The 21,369-nt window shown below is 37.0% G+C and overlaps 2 protein-coding genes across 2 annotated transcripts in view; one reads left to right on the top strand and one right to left on the bottom strand.

Annotated features, from left to right (window-relative positions):
• Positions 1-20,500, top strand: part of NBEAL1 (neurobeachin like 1) — an 80,501-nt gene extending 60,001 nt beyond the window's left edge. Inside the window, 15 exon segments of the mRNA XM_033064802.1 lie at positions 258-398; positions 493-623; positions 1,617-1,726; positions 2,322-2,439; positions 3,092-3,189; positions 3,481-3,597; positions 4,095-4,184; positions 5,287-5,396; positions 5,975-6,147; positions 6,578-6,672; positions 8,459-8,575; positions 9,240-9,401; positions 10,452-10,600; positions 11,272-11,407; positions 13,980-20,500. Coding sequence (XP_032920693.1) covers positions 258-398; positions 493-623; positions 1,617-1,726; positions 2,322-2,439; positions 3,092-3,189; positions 3,481-3,597; positions 4,095-4,184; positions 5,287-5,396; positions 5,975-6,147; positions 6,578-6,672; positions 8,459-8,575; positions 9,240-9,401; positions 10,452-10,600; positions 11,272-11,407; positions 13,980-14,081 — 1,849 coding nt within the window. The 3' untranslated portion in view covers positions 14,082-20,500.
• The window catches only part of LOC116998747 (alpha-aspartyl dipeptidase-like), a 6,916-nt gene continuing 6,035 nt past the window's right edge, over positions 20,489-21,369 (bottom strand). Inside the window, exon 8 of the mRNA XM_033064805.2 lies at positions 20,489-21,052. Within this exon, the coding sequence (XP_032920696.1) occupies positions 20,974-21,052 (79 nt within the window). The 3' untranslated portion in view covers positions 20,489-20,973. The remainder of the gene's footprint in view (positions 21,053-21,369) is intronic.

The following is a 21,369-nucleotide window of genomic DNA, read 5'->3' as shown; positions in this document are numbered from 1 at the left end:
CTGATAGCAAATGTCTAGGGAAGAGTATAAAAGGCATGCAAAGGTTTCATCTGGTTTACATTCTGATCTTTCAGCAATCTTTTTCCTAGCGACTTTCTAAGTAAGATTTGGAATCTTTGTGTTTGATGGAACTCAATGTATTTTTCTCTTATAGATTGCTATGGTCATTGCTTCTGAATCTTTGCCTGGAATAAGCATAATCCACATGTAAATCAACTATAATGCTCAGTTGTATTTATAAAGGTTTCTCTTTTTAGATATGAGAATTTTGAGGATCCTCTTGGGATAATTGACAAATTTCACTACGGGACACATTACTCAAATGCTGCTGGTGTCATGCATTACCTCATTCGGGTAGAGCCTTTCACAACACTTCATATCCAGCTTCAGAGTGGCAGGTATGCTGAGCAAACAAGCAGCTCCTTCCTGCTTCTTACTTGGGATTTTACTGAGGGAGTCATTAAAGTCTAACCTGAGTTTTCTGATCCACAGATTTGACTGTGCTGACAGACAGTTCCACTCTATTCCTGCTACCTGGCAAGCACTCATGGACAACCCCAATGATGTCAAGGAACTTATTCCAGAGTTCTTCTACTTTCCAGAATTCCTGGAAAATCAAAATGGTAAACTGACTGCTAAGAAAATTCTCACAGAAAACTTTCTGTATTCTTCAGAAAAGAATTGTTACAGCCATTTGTGAATGCTGAGGAACACTTACTATTTTAACTTTATGGTGTAATCGTAGATATTAATCATGATGCTGGCTTCAAACTGTTGAGTGAAGATAACAGTTGTGATAAGCAGCAGCCTAAACATTGTTTAAAATTCAGGCTATGGGCTTAAGGATGGCTAAAAATAGTGTTGTTTATCCAATGGAAAATATCAGTGATGCTCATTTGGATGTTTGAAAAAGTTAATAATAGTTAATACTGATTAAATACTTAGCAAAAGTTAAGAGATTAATTGCAATTATTATAATGCTGATTGAAGAGACAGTATCCTGCATTCTGACATGAGACTCCTAGACATTTAATTCACATTTATTGTTTAGTGATTTGTTTCTCTATCTTTGCACAAATTGAAAATGGATTTGTATATTTGTGCTGCTACAATCTATTGGAGTTCTAAATTAGAAAAATTGGGAACTCCTAAGTCCCACTTTCAAGTCATTTAAGTATTTAGGGTTGTTTCAATGATAGCTGGTGAGATTTTCAGACTTCGTAAAAGCCTTGATTTTATAACCATTTAAACTAACTCCCTTCTTACAAATAATCTTACTGAAGTGTTTTGGACTCTTAGTCGTGGTAAAGCAAATGCAGATATGTTTACAGATGGATCTGTAAAAGATTATTATTACTTTTATGGTTGGGACTTAAACTTCAAAATCATTTAGATGTTTTTGGATAATTGTTATCCTTTATAATTTGAAATTGCAAGCATGCAGAACAGAACTTAACCTCCTATGTCAGTGGTAGGGTTATTAAGGATTTACATTAAGAATTTTTCAATATCCTTCTCTTGCATTGAGAAAATAATGATTTTTGATCTTTATTGAGAACTCAAGCTACTTGAAGTATTTTGTAGCAACTCTAAAACTTTTCTGAATTATTCACCAGGTTTTAACTTAGGCCAGCTTCAAATGTCAAAAGAGGTGGTAAATGATGTTCTCCTGCCTAAGTGGGCCCACTCCCCAGAAGACTTTATTTATAAACACAGGAAGGCTCTGGTAAGATGTTTTTTCTGTATGTGACATAATCATAAAAGAAGTGCACCTGCAAGTGGTTATTGTGGCTTAAATGTAAAACAAGTGGGATAGCATTCAAACTCGAGTTGTGGTTGCATTTGACAATACAAATACCACTAGAACTTACAGTTAAAAGCTCTGTGCATGTAGATAAAATACTGAAAAGAGCATTAAATCTCTTGAGCATTTTGGGCACTAATGATTTGGGCATTTGCTGTACCTGGAGATAAAATGCAGAGTAGGTGAATAGGCTTCCCCTGCTATTTAAAGATGATTCTGTCTGGTGTTTGGGAGCTGCACGTTACCTTCCCTTGCACAGGTGTGTTTCAATAGTGCACATCTCTTGTGTCACTGTATTGATTTTCCCTTTTACCTGGCAGTTACTGCCGATAACACACAAGGATATTCTTATCCTTGTTCTTATTCTTATCCTTGCTTCTGCCTTTATATGTTGCTAAATACCTCATTTATGGATACTCTTAATTTAGGAATTGAATCTTTTCCCCAGAAAACAGTAAAAATTTCAAGATGAGAGCGGTATTTCTCTTACTCTTACAAGAGCATTTTTTCCTTCTAGGAATCTGAGTATGTTTCTGCTCATCTTCATGAATGGATAGATTTGATTTTTGGCTACAAGCAGAGGGGACCAGCTGCAGTGGAGGCGCTTAATGTGTTCTATTATTGTACTTATGAAGGTACAAAGCAGTATGTTCTCTTGTCATTGTCATCAGGCTTGTGAGTTTTCATTATTAGACAGAAGACGCTTGATTTGTGAGCATGCCATTCAGTAGCATATGGTAAGGCAGCAGATTCATAGATGAAATATGGCAGCAAACCTTGTAATGTATCATCAAAAAAAAGTATAGTTTTATTTAAAGGAGGGCTGTTACTGTTTCTTGTCTTTTTTTCCCTAAAAGTTGCTGTGTCTTGTCACTTGCTTGCTTAAAAGCATTTGTGGGAAGAGGTTACTTTTCGTTTAGAGTTTGGGCAAAATGCTTAAAACCAAATAATATTAGAGACAGAATTTTCTGTTAGTTTCAAAGCTGACTTTTGGATGTTTTTTGTTTGCTACTTGTTGCTTGCAATGAAGTATATTAAATTAATTTGATAAGACAAAGGCTTGCAATTCTTGCCCTGACGCATACACTTACAATTCCACATGCAGAGTGGAGTTTTCAGTATTTTAAATGGAGGCATTGTCTAGGGGCTTTTCTGGGGGTAAAGGGTCATAATGCTGCAAGTAAATTAAGTTTTGGAATGTTAGTTGACCGTATTGATTCTTTAATGAGTTGTTTGGATTGTGTTCTTTTTTTCCCTACTCTCTTCATTGTTCTGGTTGTGATCCAGGGGCTGTGGATTTGGATGCTTTAACAGATGAGAAAGAAAGGAAAGCTTTAGAAGGGATGATAAACAATTTTGGGCAAACTCCCTGTCAACTGTTAAAGGTACTGCTCTTTTACTCCCTCTTAACCAGACCTTTGTGGTTAAATACAATTGAGTTACAAGGACTTCTGAAAAACCAGTAGTTCCTAAGGTAATGGTTTCTAATTTTAGCAGCATTGAATCTTTGCCACCAAAGAATTACCAAAGAATCAATTTTCAAAATAAATTTACTTCAAAAAAGTGATATTATGTATTTAAGACTGTTTTCCCATTAAGATTTTGACTATCTCATGTGCATTGAACAAATTGATAAACTAGTCTAATTTGTTACTCCTTCAAATATTGCCTCCTAGGAACCCCATCCACAAAGGCTGTCAGCAGAAGAGGTAGTGCAAAGACTAACTAAAAGCGATACCTCTACTCTGAATATCTTCCAACACCTCACTGAGCTGAAGTCATTCTTCATAGAGGTAGATGTATTATTTGAAATTGTTTAAAGTCTAATCTGAAACTTCTGATGTACTTGAAACAAAAGGTAATGACCTAGATGAAAATGAACTTGCTTCCTTTTTAGAGAAAATATTTTACAATGCAGTGTGCATTAAATGAGCTCTCTCTTTTTAGTTGGCTTTATAGAGATTGAATCCCATAATCTGCTGGCTGCTTGTGTGGGTGTTGTTTGACTATTAGATTAGTCACCACACCAAGAAAGCTGCAAACCTCACTGGTGGTGTGTGAGCACTCCCTATACTTGGTAGTTCAACTCCCTGATTGGGGTCAGGGTTTCATTTGCAGTGTTTGTGATGAAGCTTACCTGCACGAACTGAATGGGTGTGTACCAATGCCTTAGGGTGTTCTACCAATCTGACACTGATTTCAGAGGCTTTGGATCTTATTCTTTACAGGTTGTAGATTTATCCTTTAACTTTTGGATATAATCAGATCAAACCCATGTTCTTTCTCTTAGGGAATTAGTGATGGTGTGCCCATTGTCAAAGCTGTTGTCCCCAAGAATCAGTCACGTTCCTTTATTTCTCAGGGAAGCCCAGAGATCTTGGTGAGTTGCGTGTGTCAATACTGTTCTTAAACTGCAGATAGTCAAATGGGTGTATTTTTTTCATGCAGCTTGTAGAGAAACATTTCTTAACTGTTCCTCTTCAGATGTGTTCCTTTAACCTATAATGAATGTCAGTTATAAGTTAAATATTTATCTTCCAAGGAAAAGCCAGGCTGATCTGTTGAATGGCATTCAAGAGCTGATGAGACATGACAGTAAATTATAGTGAGGCGTATTGTAACTTGCCATTTGATCAACTTCCCTGCAGCAACCAATTTGCTAATGCAATGCAGCCCAGATTGAAAATTACAGCATTGAGTTATTAATGGTGTCATTGTTTGTCATTGCTTTCCAACCCACATATTAAACTATACCATATCTGGTGCATGCACACTCCAAAGGCCTGTGCTGTTCCTAAAACTAATTCTTGCACTAACACACATTCTTGTACTGTGGCAGATACCAATTAATGAGAGGAGAACAGTGGTTTTGTATTTGCATCTGTATATATGGCCTAGACACTGGCCCTCTGTTTTGCAGGAAAGAATATTCCAATATTCCTATTTTGTATGTCAAAATTATTCTGGTACGTTCATAGGTTATTTGGACACATCTAAAATTCTCCCTGGTTTTTCATAAATATCTAAAGAAAATAACCTTGAATGTTTAGATTCCTTTGTCAGGAATGAAACTGTGGTACAATGTTTGTTAAACTTCCTATGTTAATATGTTTATTATTAACAATTAGTATTCAGAGAAGAGAAGAAGCAGCAGCTTAAACTAAATGACTGACTTGTAATTGAATGTTTGAGAGGGGTTGATTGGCTGGGATTTTTAGGTTTTTTTTTTCCCTCCTCCCATCCTTCCTACTCCAACTTCTCTGACCTATGTGGAACATAGACTTTCCAACGTGGTTCTATGTACCACACATGGATTAGCTCAGATGAGTGGGATTTTGTTTGTTTGGGGAGAGGTGCATGTGCTTTTTCCTTTGTACTCCAAAGGAAAGCCTCTGCTGGACTTTATGCAAGCTCCATTAGCATCAAGGCAAACAGAAAATAAACATCTGGGTTTGATCAAATTTTTTATCGAACTTTTCTAGGTAACAACAAGTCTGAACTGCGTTATTGGAACTCATGGTTGGCTGCCTTATGACAAAAATATTTCCAACTATTTTACATTCATCAAAGATACAACAGTGACAAATCCCAAGTAAGCAAATTTTGAGGTGGGGTACAGATGAATGCATCTAAAATAATCAAATACAGTAATTGTTCAAAAATCAATGAGTTGTACTGTATTCACTGCCTGAGTTTTCACCTATGAATGCATCTGCTGATGTTCAGTAATATTACCTCTAATCTGTAATAGCATTCTAGTAGAGTTATGTAAGTGGTATTTCAGGCTTCATTCTTAGAGCTACTTCTAATTTTTTTCTAATTATCAATCATAAAAACTCATCTTGGAATCTGAGAGTCTTCATATATTCGTATGCTATAGTAATATATTAGCTATATGTGGTGAGTTTGGCTTTTTTTTTTTTAGAATATTCCCTTTTTGTCTTTAATGTTACAATACTTAATAGGAAAATGAGTTACCCAATTGTGTAAAAGGCTGAAAAAAATCTAAGGTGAAATCTTGCTTCCATTCACTGGTGACAGTGAGAGTTTTGCCATGGATGTAGCCTCTTCTATAGATGGAATTCGTTACTGATTTTTGAAGACATGGGAAGTGCAAAGATCCTGGATTTGAACCAAGGTCACTGTTAACTGCTCATTGTTTGCCTACAGAACACAGCGCAGCATGAGTGGTCCTTTTGCCCCAGGGCTGGAGATCACCTCCAAGCTGTTTGCAGTGTCCCATGACGCAAAGCTGCTCTTCAGTGGCGGACACTGGGACAACAGCATCCGAGTGACATCCCTTACGAAAGGCAAACTGATGGGACAGCACATCAGGCACATGGGTCAGTCACTCTGTGTTGGGAAATGGAAAGGGTTTATGTATGTTTTTTGGTGTTCTCAGAGTATAGCCACACCACGTGGGCACACAAGTGTAGCAGTTGTAAAGGAATGGCAGCATAAGAACAGCAGAATGCTTGAACTGTGATTATACAGAAATAAACTTGAGCATGGCTTTTCAGTCACTGGAGTAATGCTTTGATGCAGTTTCCAAATAAAGCTTGCCTGCTATTTTTAGATAGCAAAGTTGAATGTGTCAAGTGGGTGCACTTGGCTGTATGATTATTACATTGTTTAGTTGTGTCACCAGCCTTTATCAGTGGAGTATTTCATGGTAATTGCAAATCAGGATACAAATTGTATCCACACTGTCAGTCTGTGGGAAATTAATCTTAATTACTCATGTGATGACTTTGTCTTCTTTTCTTTATCTAGATATTGTGACCTGCTTGGCAATAGACCACTGTGGAATTCATTTAATTTCAGGCTCCAGAGATACTACCTGTATGATATGGCAAATAGTTCAGCAGGTGGGTTTAGGCATACTCAGAAGCAGTTTCTGGATGTAATATTTTTCTCAATTTTGCTATTACGTTTTATTGATTTTTTTCCAGGCTTGTAGGGAGGATAGTGCACTAAAATCAATTAGCTTAGTAATTTTACTTTAATTGTTTTCTCTGAAATACTGTACATGTTATTATGTAGCTGAAATGCAGTATTTTAGAGGCTCTCTTAAAGATTTCATAGATTATTTTCAGGGCAGGCAAAAAATAATTACATTTCTAGGTAGTTGTTCACTCCTAGTAGTTGCATTTTAGCACTGCCTTTTCTCTGTGGGAGATATTGATGAGAACAGAAAAGACAGCCCTGGCTATTACCTACATTTGCACTGGCATTTGAGAGTTCTTTGGTACTGGTCTCATGCTTTCACACAGTAAAAGTAGTTGTGTGATCCACATGTGTTCTTGCACTTAAAATGTGAGGCTGTTTCCATCATTATGCATTTAAATGCTGATTTCTGATTGCTGCAGGATTTCTGATTGCTACACGAGCAGGATTAATTGCTAGGGGAAGCTGTCATGTTTTGGACAATGGAGTTCATCAAGTCACCTTGTTCTTATTGTGGAACTGAAGTCAGAACATTAAAGCAGTAGAGTGATGCATGACTGTATGTGCTTTTATGGAAATGGTGGGAGTATTTATAATTCTGTCAAGAAGTACTTTGTAGTAACAGTGCATGGTCAAAAAAGTAAGACCTTAGTGCTCATACAGGTAGCTTTTTGTCTCAAGTGGGGATAAATGTTGCAGATTTTTTAGTTTGTTTATCTTTTCTTTGTGAGTGAACTCATCCTCTGGAAATGATATTTGTTTAGAAGTGCTTTTTCTTAAGATTTTTAATGTATTTTTTATTAATAGATATATAAGTGCTGGTTTATGCATAGTAAATGGTTCTTGTGAGAGTTTTAGCTCGGTCATTACGAAGTGGCAGCAATGGACTGCATACTGGCATTTCCAGTCTGTTTGTCTTCTCTGCAATTATATCTTCTCTATTTTGTCACTTCTTCTGTATTCCTGTATGCTTCAGGCTTTCAGGCCTGATTGGCAAACAAATTTTTATCACAGAAATGAAAATAGTTTTCTGTAGAACTATTTACTGTACCTTCTCTCTAAGCACAGTTCTTTCCTTAGAACTGGTTTGAGAGAAAGTCTGTATGTGCTGGCAGTACACTCACTGGGACAAAAGCTGTGATACCCTGCAGTTATGTATGAACATTGCTATTTTTAATGAGCATAATTGCAGGATTTCCTTTCCATATTGTACTGCTGGTAGTCACTGAGAAGTACTATTTGCCTTTTTCTTGGAAAATTAAAAGAGTTGCTGTTATTTTAAGTAAAATAAAAGTAAATTTCAGCTTCTTGAAGTTTGATTGTGAAGATAGTGCTTGATTCTGGGGTAAACTCTAAGAACTGGACAAGCCCAGATACAGATAAAGAACGAGTGTGTGGATGGGGTATGTGAACAACTCCTGTTAGGGCAGCTCACTGCTGTTCTTGCACTCCTGGACACGTACAGAGATAGGAAGGAGTCAGCTAAGTAACTTTGTCTCTTACACCCACAAAGTAACTACATTCGTTCTTGGGATTTCTGTAAGTGATATAAGCTGACCTAGAGGACAATACATTGCTACTGGAGTGGGCTTTGGCCTCTATCAAATACACACCTCACACAACTGGTACTGAAGATACCAGAAGTTCATTTTTTATTTGTCCTTCAGCTGCAAGAGAATGTGTCATTGCACTTTTTGTTACTCTCAGGGAGGAGTGCCTGTGGGCCTGGCACCTAAGCCATTACAGATCCTTTATGGGCACACTGATGAAGTTTCGAGTGTTGGCATCAGCACTGAACTGGATATGGCAGTGTCAGGATCCAGGGTAAGCACCTTTCTACTTTTACCTTTTTTTGCCTTTTCTCAACCAAATCATGTAAGGTGTTTGAAGTTGATTAAGAATAATACAAAAAAAGTCAATCTTTTTGTAAAGCCTTGCTTGTCATGAAGATATGTGCCATCCCCTTTGCTGCCTGCTTAAATCAGACTGTCTCAAGCTGCTGTGCAGAGCATAGGCCTTACCTACTATGTGGGGTAATTCTGCACAGATGAGCTTTAATATGTGTGGACTTTTTTGGAGATTTTAAGGCTCTCATAGCAACAGTGTTCTGATTGTTTCTTCCCTGCTGTGTTAACCCTGAAGATGCTGTGCCACTTGCTCATGGTCTGCCTTACTGTACTGCACAGGCAGGCTGCTGAACTCTGACTTTGTACTCCACATAATGCCTACTCATAAGTGTGACCTTTGAAATTGTTGATGTGCTGCCTGTCCTTGCTCTTGCCCTACTTGCATTTGCTTTTTTCATAAGCCTACAGGACATGGTCTTGAGGGGAAGGCTTCTTTGTGCAGGGTTCCTAATGCTCAGGAGTCCTTATCTCCCATTAAGGATTTAAGTGCTTTCAAAGCCCTGTATCCTCTGTATGTAAGTAGTGAGTGTTGTGATACGTCTCCTGCTGAATATCAACTCCCCTCCATGTGCTTGCTGCAGGATGGCACCGTTATTGTCCGCACTATTCGGAAGGGTCAGTACGTGAGGACTCTGCGGCCGCCTTGTGAGAGCTCTCTCCTGCTCACTGTTCCCAATCTGGCTGTGTCCTGGGAAGGCCATATAGTTGTCCACACCAGCGTGGAAGGAAAGACTACTCTCAAGGTACTTGAGTTTGTAGAAAACTTTTGTTTCTGTCACTGAAGATTTTAATCATAAGTGTATCTAACTTTATCTCATTTCCTGTAGTATTGAGGCTTTTTGAGCATGCAGTGTCAGTTTCTGTATTTTTTTAGATTTTGCAAGTCAATTTGAGTGAAATTTTGTTAAAGGGTAAGTGACAGGCATATTGTGCTCTGGTGAGTTCCATGAAAATCTCCAAACACCTGCAAGAAAGATGCTTGAGCATACGCTAATGAGTCTTCCTGGGAGAGCCACTTTGGACTGGAAAATTAGGGAAACAAATTCCACTGTGCACAAAAGCAGAGGCTTATAAGAGGAGCAGTCAGTTCTGGGTGCAAGATTATCAGTGTCTACCCAGTTTCTTAGTTTGGGATTGGAGATACAGCTATAAGGTTGTGTCTGTTGAGCTGTGTAGCTGCTTTAATAACTGTAGAGCTGTTGTGATTTCTTTAAACATGGGAGATTTCTTGGAAAACAAATCTCTTTGATATAGGCATACTAACTACATTAGGAAGATGGGGAGAGAAGAGATTCAAGGCAATGCCAGGTTGGAAGAACTTAGGATGGTTTTGTTAGTGTGTCTGTAATCCAGCAAGAAGAATCCAGCTTGTCTAGAAAATGCTTCTGGATCCAGCTCTGTGGAAATACACTTGTTTCCTTCTGCTTTTGGATTTGGGAGGACAAGGGAAGGAAGGTGGTAGCAAGGCTGAAGATGAGTGCAGCCTTGCTTTCTCCTTTCTTAAGAAAAGTTCTTATAAAATAGGGACCTGTCAATTAAATCCATGAATGCTTCCAGGAAATTTAGAATTGATTAAATGGACTACAACATTACATCAAGAGGTAGCTTCAAAAACTTCCTTACACATTGAGTATAGGCTCACTACTCTTGCATCATTCAACAGGGAGACTGTTGTCAGTGTTATCATCTGTGGGCTGTTGCCATATTAGTACCTTTTAATGAGCAAAAGATACAAGTGCAACACTCTTTATCCTATCAGTCATCTGTGACATATTTATCTTTGATCTCTTCAGGATAAGAATGCATTACATCTCTATTCTGTCAATGGGAAATACCTGGGTTCTGAGACTCTGAAGGAGGAAGTGTCTGATCTGTGTGTAACTGGTGAATATATCGTGATGGGCAGCTTGCAGGGATTTCTTTCCATACGGGATCTCTACAGGTAATGTACTGCCATTTTTACTGAGATACAAATACGGAGGCTTATAGAGAAATGCAATAAACTTTACTTAGTGCTATACGTGGGATCTGTTGCTTTTTCTGTGTTCCCCCCACCGCCGAAGAAAAAATGTGTTTGGTGCAACTAAGACATGGAAAAAAATAAAATGACAGGTTGTAACAGATCATTCTTCCCAGACATTTATCCCAATTAAACACCTAGAACTGACAGGAGGAGCTGTCAGTTTGCAAACTGTGCTGGTCCCCTGATTTGTCACAGGAAGCTCAGTAACTGCAGGATCAAGCCTCATGTAGTTCTGCGCTGAGTTTTAAGCTCCACTTACTGCTTAGCTCTGTAGATCTCCCCTGCTCCTCAGAATGGCAGGGATATTTGTCACTTAGGCAGCTATGGCACTAATGTCACTGTTCTTCAGTGAAAATGTCTTAGCTTGCTAATTTAACTTATCCACATCTGGTCTTGTTATTGAAGCTCTATTTTGGGATACAATTAGATTTTTAGAATACAATTAGGAAATTGAAACTGCAAAATATACCCTTGAGAAACTGTCTTATAGTGCATTCTGTAGACAGTAATTTCACCTGCATGTGATTCTTTGCAGTATGTGCAAGCAAGTACTTGATGTGCTTTCTCTCTGTGACTTTTGTTCCTTTCAGCCTGAGTCTGAGCATCTCTCCCTTAGCCATGAGACTGCCAATCCATTGCATTTCTGTCACCAAAGAGTACAGCCACATCCTTGTTGGCTTGGAGGACGGCAAGTTGATTATCGTTGGTGTTGGCAAGCCAGCAGAGGTAAAACCCACCATCAAGAACTTTTTCTACCGAACAGTGGGAAGTTCACTTATTTCTGCTTTCCAGTTGAGCAAGAGGTCGCCTCTATGGCAGGGTAAATTTAAGAGCAAGTTTCAGTTTTCAGTGGGAAACAAGTAACTTTTGAGACTGCTCTGCTGAAAGTTCTGATTAAGAATCTGAGTATATAGGGATCGCAGATGGGAAGCTCAGCTGGACTAACTTCCAGACTATCACTGACATCTGAATAAGTAAAGTCATAATAGCTAACTTTTTCTGAATGGGATAGTGTTGTCAGCCTCTTCTTGATGAAATAATTTTCCAGAAGAAAATTGGAAATGAAAGAGAGCAAGCTACTTTCTTTATTTTTTTAATGGTTTCTATCAGATATCTTTTAATATGCGCACTGACTGACTTGGGGAAAAAGGTATTACTTCCTTCTGTTGAGAGTCTCTAATGGCAATGCTCAGGGAATCACTTCTGTAGGTTCCCAGTATGCCTGTGCTCCATATGGTGAATATAAACTTGTTGGTTCTGCATATGCAATATCAATTACAGAGCATCCATCTCTCAAATAGATGTGCCCAATTTTTCTTGTGCAAAATGTAGTTTTTGCTTTAATTCCTTCTTGTCATGACTTTCAAAGTACTTGAGTTAACTTAAAACTGCTTATTATCTTTATAACTCAATCTCTGTTGTGCTGCTATGTATTTATTTGAAAATGTGATTATCACTTTTGCATGATCTTTAGTACATGCCAGAAAAGTGTGTATTAATTCAATTTTATATTTTAAATGTGAAAACAGAGCAACTTTATTTGTCAGTATTTTAAAATGCTTTTGCTAGGAGATACATAGCTTAATATTGGAAAAAGGCTTCACACAATGGTAGTCTGATTTTGCTTGCACTGGATGTGGAAGGGAGGTTTCCACTGACTTCCAGTTTTCTATTGTAGAATTGAAAAAGAGCTGATTATTATGTGGTTAAACATATGGTTGTAACAGCCATTTTAAAGTCACTGTCATTTCTAAGCTTCCTATTCCATAGAAAAGATCTTTTGTAGGCTGAAATTTGTGTGTATCATTAGACTGAAGGCTTTTTGTTTTCTTATTTTCATTATATAATCACATCTATTTTTCTAACTATGCAGAAAGTGTTGTTTCAAAGACTGGATTCCTTTTATGCTTATAGAGGCTTTCCAATTACTTTTTTCCAGGATTTTCTGTTTACAGTTCAGATGATATGCAAGCTTAATATCCGTGTAAATAGATTTTTTTTTTTTAAAAAACACAAACATATAAGGAACAACATTATGTCTCAGATTTTCTAGTTTTCTATAATGGCATCTATCAATATATTTGAAGAGTGTGTGTATGTGGGGTGTTCATTTGTTGAATGACAGTTTTAGTTTGGAAGGAATGTGTTAATTCCTGGAACTTTATCCGTGTACAGAATTGTTGTAGTTCCAGCTTTCAGTGGTGATATTGATCCTTAGGGCAGGATTGGATCCTTAGCACGGACTTGCTTTAATGTGCAAAAAGTGAAACGCTGCTTGGTATTAGGATTGGCCTTTAGTGTTTCTGCACTGACAGTATCAAATATGGAGTATAAGAAACGCTGTTGTATTTTTAACAATTACTTAGCTGTTTTGGATGTTGCAGAAGTCTGGGCAATTATCACTTGTTAGTGTTAATCTGTTCAGTGCTGTGCCTTTTCTAGAACACTGCTGCTGTGCTGATACAGCTCTGAAGCAGGTTACATTTGTAGTAGTAACTGTGAGGAGCTGTTCTCAAACTTGTAAAGGTATGGTTCTTATTTCTTGAACTGCAAGGAATTTCAGAACTTGATCAGCTGCCAGGCTGATCACTACTGGCCAATCATCAACCTTGTGCTTAGGTAATTAAGAGTTTCCTACAAACTGTTGTCAGATTGCATACCTGCCAGATGCTGGATTTAATATGGCCTCTGGTTGCTTGTGTTATCCATCTTATCCTATGGAATGCTCACTATGAATTATTTCTGCTTTAAACATTCCTCTGAACACCTCACCCAGGTTCTTTGGAAGACTGTATAAATTTGACACCAGGAGATAACCTTTCTCTTTTTCCTTTATTCTGCTATCACTGTCCTGCATCTTGGCTGTTTTTTTCCCACTTCTAGCAGTTTCTGTTTGAAATCTCTAAAATAAAATTTCCTTTCTTCTCATTTAGTTCATTTTTGCTTGGCATTCACCTCTTCTTTTTCCTTCCTACCAAAATAGCAATCTAAACACTCTTTATAAGCTGTTTGAAGTAGGTTAAGCATATAAATGCACATTAGTGGGTAATATCCCTTTAACTGTTCAAAATCAGAGAAGACTGTGGCTAGTGTTTTGTGTCTTGTTTTTTGTCAGTCCCAAGAATCATCCCTAAGTGTAATTTTTAGTTTATTTTCAAATAATTTTTGTTGATATATTTCGTTTATGCAGTACATTGTTGTGTCTGCATTTCACCAGATTCAGTGTCTGAATTCCTTTTTAATTTATCCACCTTATCCCTTCCCCCTCCTTTTGTTTCTCTGAATTACTTTCAAACAGATGCGCTCAGGTCAGCTTTCCCGAAAGCTGTGGGGATCAAGCAAACGGCTCAGCCAGATTTCATCAGGAGAGACTGAATATAACACTCAAGATTCCAAGTGATTGCTGCTTCTACCTTCTCTCATGGATTCCAGAAAAATATTTAATCTTTTGGTCACTTTAAATGTATAAATATATAGTTAAGGCTTTGATTCTTAAGTCTGTTGATGAAGAACCTATGGTAGAGTTATAGTAATAAGCATATGTACTCCTGCAAGTTAGCTAGCTTGCATATTTGTCCTTAACTGTGTTCACTTGTTCACAGCAAAGTCCCTCTCTCAACAGCTGCTAAAACTGTGTTTTGGGAGGGCTACAAAACCCCAAACAATCCCCCCACAAGTCTCCAAACCCCCAGATTGCTAATTGAATTTAAGATAAGTAATAAGATCTGATTTAAAGCTGAGTAGGGCCAGATGCTCCTTGACAACAAACAAGGTATTTGACTTTGCTCACTGTTATTCCCCAGTAAATTGAAACTCTGGTAGTTGGAATGGTTGGATTCAGAATTGGATAGATGATGGTTACAACCTCCTCAATATGTTTGTGAGCCTGATGAACTTTATTGCAGTTTGTTCATGTAAATGGCTATTGCTCTCTTCTTTTGTGTAGTTCCAATTTTAGGCTGTTCTGCAAGGAACATCTCTGTTGCACTACTTTATCAGAAATTGTTTTAAGTACAGACATGAATAACTTCAAAGGAGTTGGAGGTGGTGAAGGAGCTGAAGGAGGTAGGAATTATTGCTGCTGAAAATTATGTATATTATTAAGTAGACTTAAGACATATACTAAGAAATCCCATTATATATTTAATAACTTGCAGAAATATCAGGAAGACTGATTATCTGTGTTGGTCAAATATCAATCTGCTTCATTAGTAAGGCAACTCCTGCAAACAAAAGATAAATTTCCACTGCAGAATCATTATATAACGTTGCAGCACAATTCAATTAAAAATAGCACCTGTTTGTTTCTTGGCTTGGTGTTCACCAAACCAGTTGTTAGCCATATCTCTTTTTTCTGTAAAAATAAGCAGGGAAAAGCAGACAATAGATCAATTTTCAAAGTGTATTTAAGAGCTGGTAAAAGAAAATAATCAGATCCTTATGTATGCTGTATCAAATTGCTTACTATCTTTTGGAGAAACCATCACTGATTTTTTTTTTTTTTAAATTTAGCAATACACGATGATAGAAGGATGTGCATTTTCCTATCAATCTGATATTTTTCTAATGTTACTAATTGAAATTATAAACTCTATACTCTTAGAAAAGCTGGATGCTGAGGGAAAAATATGAATTTCCAGATGAGCGTGCAAAGGTGTGTGTGTATGTGTATATATGTGTGTATATATGTATATTCATGTATGTATTAAAAGAAGAAAATCCCATGGGGTGAGGGGAGCACAGATACAAAGCAGGTGTAAGTGATTGTTAGCTACTATGTTCCCTTTTGGGTCCCCCTTTCTTCCCTCTATCATTGCTTTTCTTGTTATTTTTTTATTTATTTATTAAAATTAATTTGTGTTGTATCTCTCATAAATGTTATCAGATATTCCCTGTAGCTGGGGAGTTGTTGAACTACCTGAGGAACATAATGTATAATCTTATTTCATTAGCTTTAAGCACAATATTTATTAGCTTTATAGAAATAATAATAATACCTCCTTACCCTGCTAAAGGATAATCTTTACAAGTTATGTTAGTCTCATTCAAACTGATTTCTCCTCCACTTTCTTTACTGGAAAAAAAATCCTTCTTGATGGCTGATTGGTGTACTTGGTAAAGGAAGTTGTTTGCATTTTCTTAACTTTTGTAAATGAAATAATAAATCAGATTAGTGAACAAGTGGGTCTATGTATAGCTGCAATATTCTGCCTAATCACTGTGACAGACTGGATTGTCTGGAAAGTTAGGAGAAACTAAGAATTATTTTCCTGAGTCACTTGCCAAGAGAGGATTAAACTTTCAGAAGTAGAGTGGTGTGGGTTTTTTCATACTCCATGTATGTAAAAAAAAGCAAACTTAAGTTAAACCACATCTTGTATTTTCAAATAAGCTATAGAGAAGTGAAAAATACTATTTTTCATCAATTACCTATCCAATAAGAGTACTAAGATACTGTGGAAGTATTAAATTTGTTCATGAGAATGTGAAGTATGTTTGTCCATTATGATTTCATGAAGAAGGGATTTCAGAGGAGCTCTTTGTCTTTCAGCTGAGAATGTGAGATCTTTCTGTGTTATGGGAGATTTAAAAAACTCAGTTGGGGCATTGAATTGATGGGTTTTATGTATGCATAAATGTTTAAATGCATAGACAAGGCCAAGTGTTTATTTGGAGGGGAAGGGGGCAGGAAATTATGCTTAGACTATGAGAATCAAGTGGGAAAAGGAAGATGGGTCTTAAGTAGTGTTTGGTGGGAGCACAGTTTCTACTTGTCACTTGCACAGAGGGGTTTGCATATGCATTTGAAAGCATCCTATTGTGGGTTAGGTACGTTTACACAACAGTTGAATTAATGTTTTTAGTAGTTCATTATTAAAGAGTTCTGAATGTAGTGTGTCAGTTTAAGTAAACTATGTTGCAATAATTGCAATAGTTTATGATGAAGACCTTTTGACATTTGAATACCATAGTTTCAGTACATCATAAGCACTGGGTGATCATCACAAATACCTGGGACAGGTTTATATGTGGACAGTTCTTGGACTCTCAAACTCAAGGCTAGTCTGTGCTTAGTACAAAGCAGCAGCAGAAGAATGAGGAAGGGGCAGGGGAGCTCTGAGCTGCTGTTTTATGCCCCAGGCAGAATGGCAACATCCATGGCCCTTGAATCTTCTGTCTGGTCTTCAGGAGTGGGAGGTGTAGACCATCACATGCTTGGCATCCTTGCCAGAGGCCATCTGGAAGGACCTCCATAACTTTGAAGGTCTGCACTTTGTCTCTATTTAAAACCAGCTTTAAATAACAGATGAGTCCTAAGTGTGAGCATTAGCTGGTATGTTGTTTCTTTTAGGTTTAATTTATTTGCATAAAATGTATACAATAATGTTTAAAAATGGAAAATAATTTTTCTGATTAGCTGCTTAGGTCAGTTGAATTACAGCATATTATGCAGTGCACTGTGAATTGGTGAACTGACTTTCTTAATTCTTTGATTTCCTCAAGTCAATAAAGCTTAGGATCCTATTTTGTTTTTCAGGTAGTATTGGTGAAATAAGATTCTCCTTTGGTTTCGATCAAAGATTTGTTTAAGTGTAAAAAGTAAAGTTTTGAGATGAGAGGATTCAAATGAGGAATTCAGAACAAACAAACAAGTCTTAAGTGACATTTGTTTCACAGCACTACATTTGTCAAGATCTTCTTTGTGATATCTTCATGTGTTTAAGTTTTGGAACAACTGTAATAATATTATCAAAATTTAACATATGCTTACCTTTGAAGATGAGTAAGTAGGAGTGTAAATATATATCTAAAAGGAACTGAAATCTGACCTACTTTTCATACCTTTATATAAATGAGATTAAGTAGTTAGCAGTATTAACTTCTTCATAGCAGTTTTGAATTTACATACCAAAGGATATTTAGAAGAAATGTCTCCTTTGTTTCAAGTAAAATGTTTGTTAAATTTCTCTAAATCAATTTACTTAAAATTCTTGATAGTATTTTTAGTTCTTTTTAACTATACTGAAGAATCCCATCTAGTCTGGGTTTTAACTATACAAACATACAGAAAGTGAAATGTTTTTTGAGTTAGCATCTGACTAAGGCAGATTTTTCTGTACCGATATTCTTACCCATTACTTGCTTATAGGACATCTAGAAACCACATCTTCTATCATCTATGTACCTTACCAGCACAACAATAATAATCCCAGTCCTAAAGTAACTACATTTGTCTGGATAGGTAATACACATTGTGGAAATTAGGTTTTCTTAGGAAAATAGATTGTTTGATATTAAAAAGAAGAAAAAAAAACCAACCTAAACCAACAAAACAAACAAAACCCCCACCCCACAATTTCCCCTCCAAAAAAAACCAACGAACTCACCCACATTGTAATCCATATTACAATTGTTTTGCTAATCTGCAACATTGATATAAACAAGATTTTCCCCCTCTGGCATACCTTAGATCATGCATATTATCACAATTGGGTTTATCAGTCTTCACAGGCTTTAAATGGCCAAGTCAATTGACTGTCTTACAGGGATCCCCTTGGAAATTTTATTTCTTTGTCCTTTAAATGAGTGAAAAGAACTAAGTTTCTGCACTGGAGAAATTCTTAAAAATAGTTCTGCAGGAATGATAAATTTATTTTTGTAATGCACAGATTAGGTAACCCCTGCTTTAGTCAATGGGAGCTGTATACTTCACTTTCCTAAACTGTGTCTTCCTCCTCCCTGTTTCCTTTGCAAACCTTTCCCAATCTTGATTAACAAAATCATTAGAAAAGATAAGTAAAGGAACCAAATGCTGCACAGAGCTTTTACTGTGTACATGGATTTAGTTGAAAATGTGTATCTATATACAGATTATAGAATGGTAGGAAGCTTTAGAGCTAGAAGGTGTTGAGATGTCAACCTCCTTTTGCTCCTATATTGAGAGTTTCTGTAGACACATGCTCTGTATTTCACCTGAAACATTCCTGTCTTCCACTGCTAAAGGCACTTGCTGACCATGTTAAATGCTGAGCAGAGGTGCTGTGAATGTTTTTTTCCCTTTCAAAGAATTACAAAAAAAGAAGCTGCACATACAAATGCATATCCTAATGTGAGCCTAGGGCTTGATCTAATAAATACTTATGTGAAAGCACTACATAGGGTTATATTTATTTGAATGGAAATTCAAGCATGTGCTTCAGTGCTTTCTAGGTTTTTTATGCTTTCTGGCTTAGAAGCTGGTTTTGGCTGCAAACATGACACGTGTTGGTAGTCTCCTTTTGGGGAGTATAAGTTTCCATGGTATCATATACGTGTGGGCTCGTTGTATGCCAATGTTAGAGTCAACTGAAGTGTTTGGAAGATATCTTTCCTTCCATTCCAAAGAGCCAATCTTATTACTACTAAATTGCCCTTGTAAGCGCATACTTTTGAAGGAAGTAAGTTTTCTAAAAACCTACTGCATTAAAAAAAAAATACTTTAGAATTAGTAAAATGCTGTTGTTCCCTTCTTCAGTGTTACAGATATCAGATGCCTGAATGTAAAAATGCCTCTGAGTGGCACCATAGCGTGCTCTGCATTTCAGTTGAGTGCCATTTACCTTACTGCAGTCTTGAACACCCCATATGTGAGGAACTGCTTGCAGTGTTTAGCCCAAGATAGCCTTTGTTCAGTTTTAACTCACCTTTTTGCTGTGCATCTGTGGAAGAAGACTGGTGTGTCTTTCTTTTAATTACCATTTACTTAAGTGGCCCAAATAAAATAGATGTTTCACTTGTTTTCTGTAGAGTTCCTTCAGTGTATGTTCTTCTCAGTTTTGTCCAGTGGACTTGAGAAATTTGGCAGGTATTTCCAGACATTAGGTCTGTGCTTATACTCAGCACAGACACAATTTTATCACACATCTTCTGTCCCAGAAGCATGATTGTCAGTATAGATTATGGTTTAAAGCTGCTAAGGTGTTTTGAGATGGGAATATAAAACATCCAGCCATATATATCGTAGATCTAACTGAAGTTGGAGGCCGCTTGTTTATTTAGCTTCCTATCTAGTCAGTATTTTCCTCTCAAGGGAGCCATATTTTTTGCCTTGAAATAGCTTTAAAATGAACTTAAGTCTTGCAGCTGACAATACTACTTCAGTCATATGCAGCTGTGAGCTGTTTCTTAAAGAAAGCCATGAGGGGAAAAAAAATTCAAGAAAAACTTGCAATACATATTCTGATTCTGCAGGAGCAACTTTGTATGAGATTAGAGAAATGCTGCATGTGAGACCTCCCTTTGGTCAGTGTTTTGATGGAAGCTGTGATGCTACTCAGTTTACCTGATGAATTTTTACTGAAGCTAATTGAGGGTGGAAGCAAAGGCCTTACAGCAACAGTTAACCATATCTTCTGATAATTCTTACACATTGTGCAATTATGTGATTACAAATGGATCTTTAAATGCCAAAAAATGCCTTTTTAAAGAGTTATATGTTAGGTCTGAGGAGTGTTGGAAATAACTACTTTCAGAAATGAGCCTTCAGGCACTGTAATGAACTTGCTGTCTGTCTTCTGTGCAATATCTTTTTCCCTCTGGGTGCTTTAAGAGTATACTGTATGTCTTACTTTGTTTTGATCAATATGTTTTAAGAGTGTGTATATTGGCTAATGATGGATTTTTTCCTGTACAGCATGATGGAAGATGTTTTAAAATTTTGCACTTTTCTAGGATTTACAAGTTTGTAACCTGAAAATTTTTAACATGCACACTTTTGTATATAATTAGCATTGTATATATTTAACATGAGTCTGAAACAAATAAAAGTAATTGAATGCATAACTTCTCCTTTTATTAATAGCACAAAAAAACCACCTAAGTGTGGGAGTACACTGAATGAACAATTCTTTTATTTAGCAGGTAAAAGTAGGCAGTGGGAACAGCTGACTCAGTGTCCTGTCTTAATTGTGTTAAGGCAACTTTTGTTTTTTGGTGGGGAAGGAATCAAAGTGGATATACGCATGTACAAGCCCCTTCAAGCCTTGAACAGCTATGATTATCCAAGTACTGCAATAAGAAGTGTCTTTTTGCTGGGAAGGAGATGTCCGAGACATGCATCAGGGTGAGGATAAGAGCCCACTAATGCATATTTATCTTTATTTATATAATGCATATTTATCTTTATTTATATAATGTGTATTTATCTTTATTTATAAAGCTGAGGTTCCCTACCCAACCTGGGACTATAAGCATCTTTCCCTTCTTCCTCATTGTCTTCCCCATATAGAACTTTTGCTGCAGAATATGGAAGGCTATGGATTCAGGGGATTGCTGTCAGTCAGGAGGAAACTGAAATCTGTTCCAGGCTCATGTTCAGTTGGTTTCTTACCCCTGCAATCAAGACAAACCACGCTGTGAGCTTTAATGGGAGGTGGGACTGTTCTGCTTCTGTCTGTTACTAGGGATGGATCAAGGCACCTTTATTCTGTACAAGATGAGTTTTGACTCCCTACTTTGCCTATATCATGTAACATGCATTTTAGATAAAGTCCATATAATTCTAGATATGGATTTCCCTGTTCTGGAGTTCAGTGCATTAGGGCCAAACTGGCATCTCCCTGTCTTTCAATAAAGGAGCTGACTATTGGGGCTCTTTCTGTGAAAGGTAACTAGAATTTGGAAACATAAGCATCAATGGATGGAATTCC

This window comes from Catharus ustulatus, chromosome 7 (genome assembly GCF_009819885.2).
Source record: "Catharus ustulatus isolate bCatUst1 chromosome 7, bCatUst1.pri.v2, whole genome shotgun sequence".
Taxonomy (NCBI): domain Eukaryota; kingdom Metazoa; phylum Chordata; class Aves; order Passeriformes; family Turdidae; genus Catharus; species Catharus ustulatus.
The sequence above is the reverse complement of the archived record's forward strand: the minus strand, read 5'-3'. Positions and strand labels throughout refer to the sequence as shown.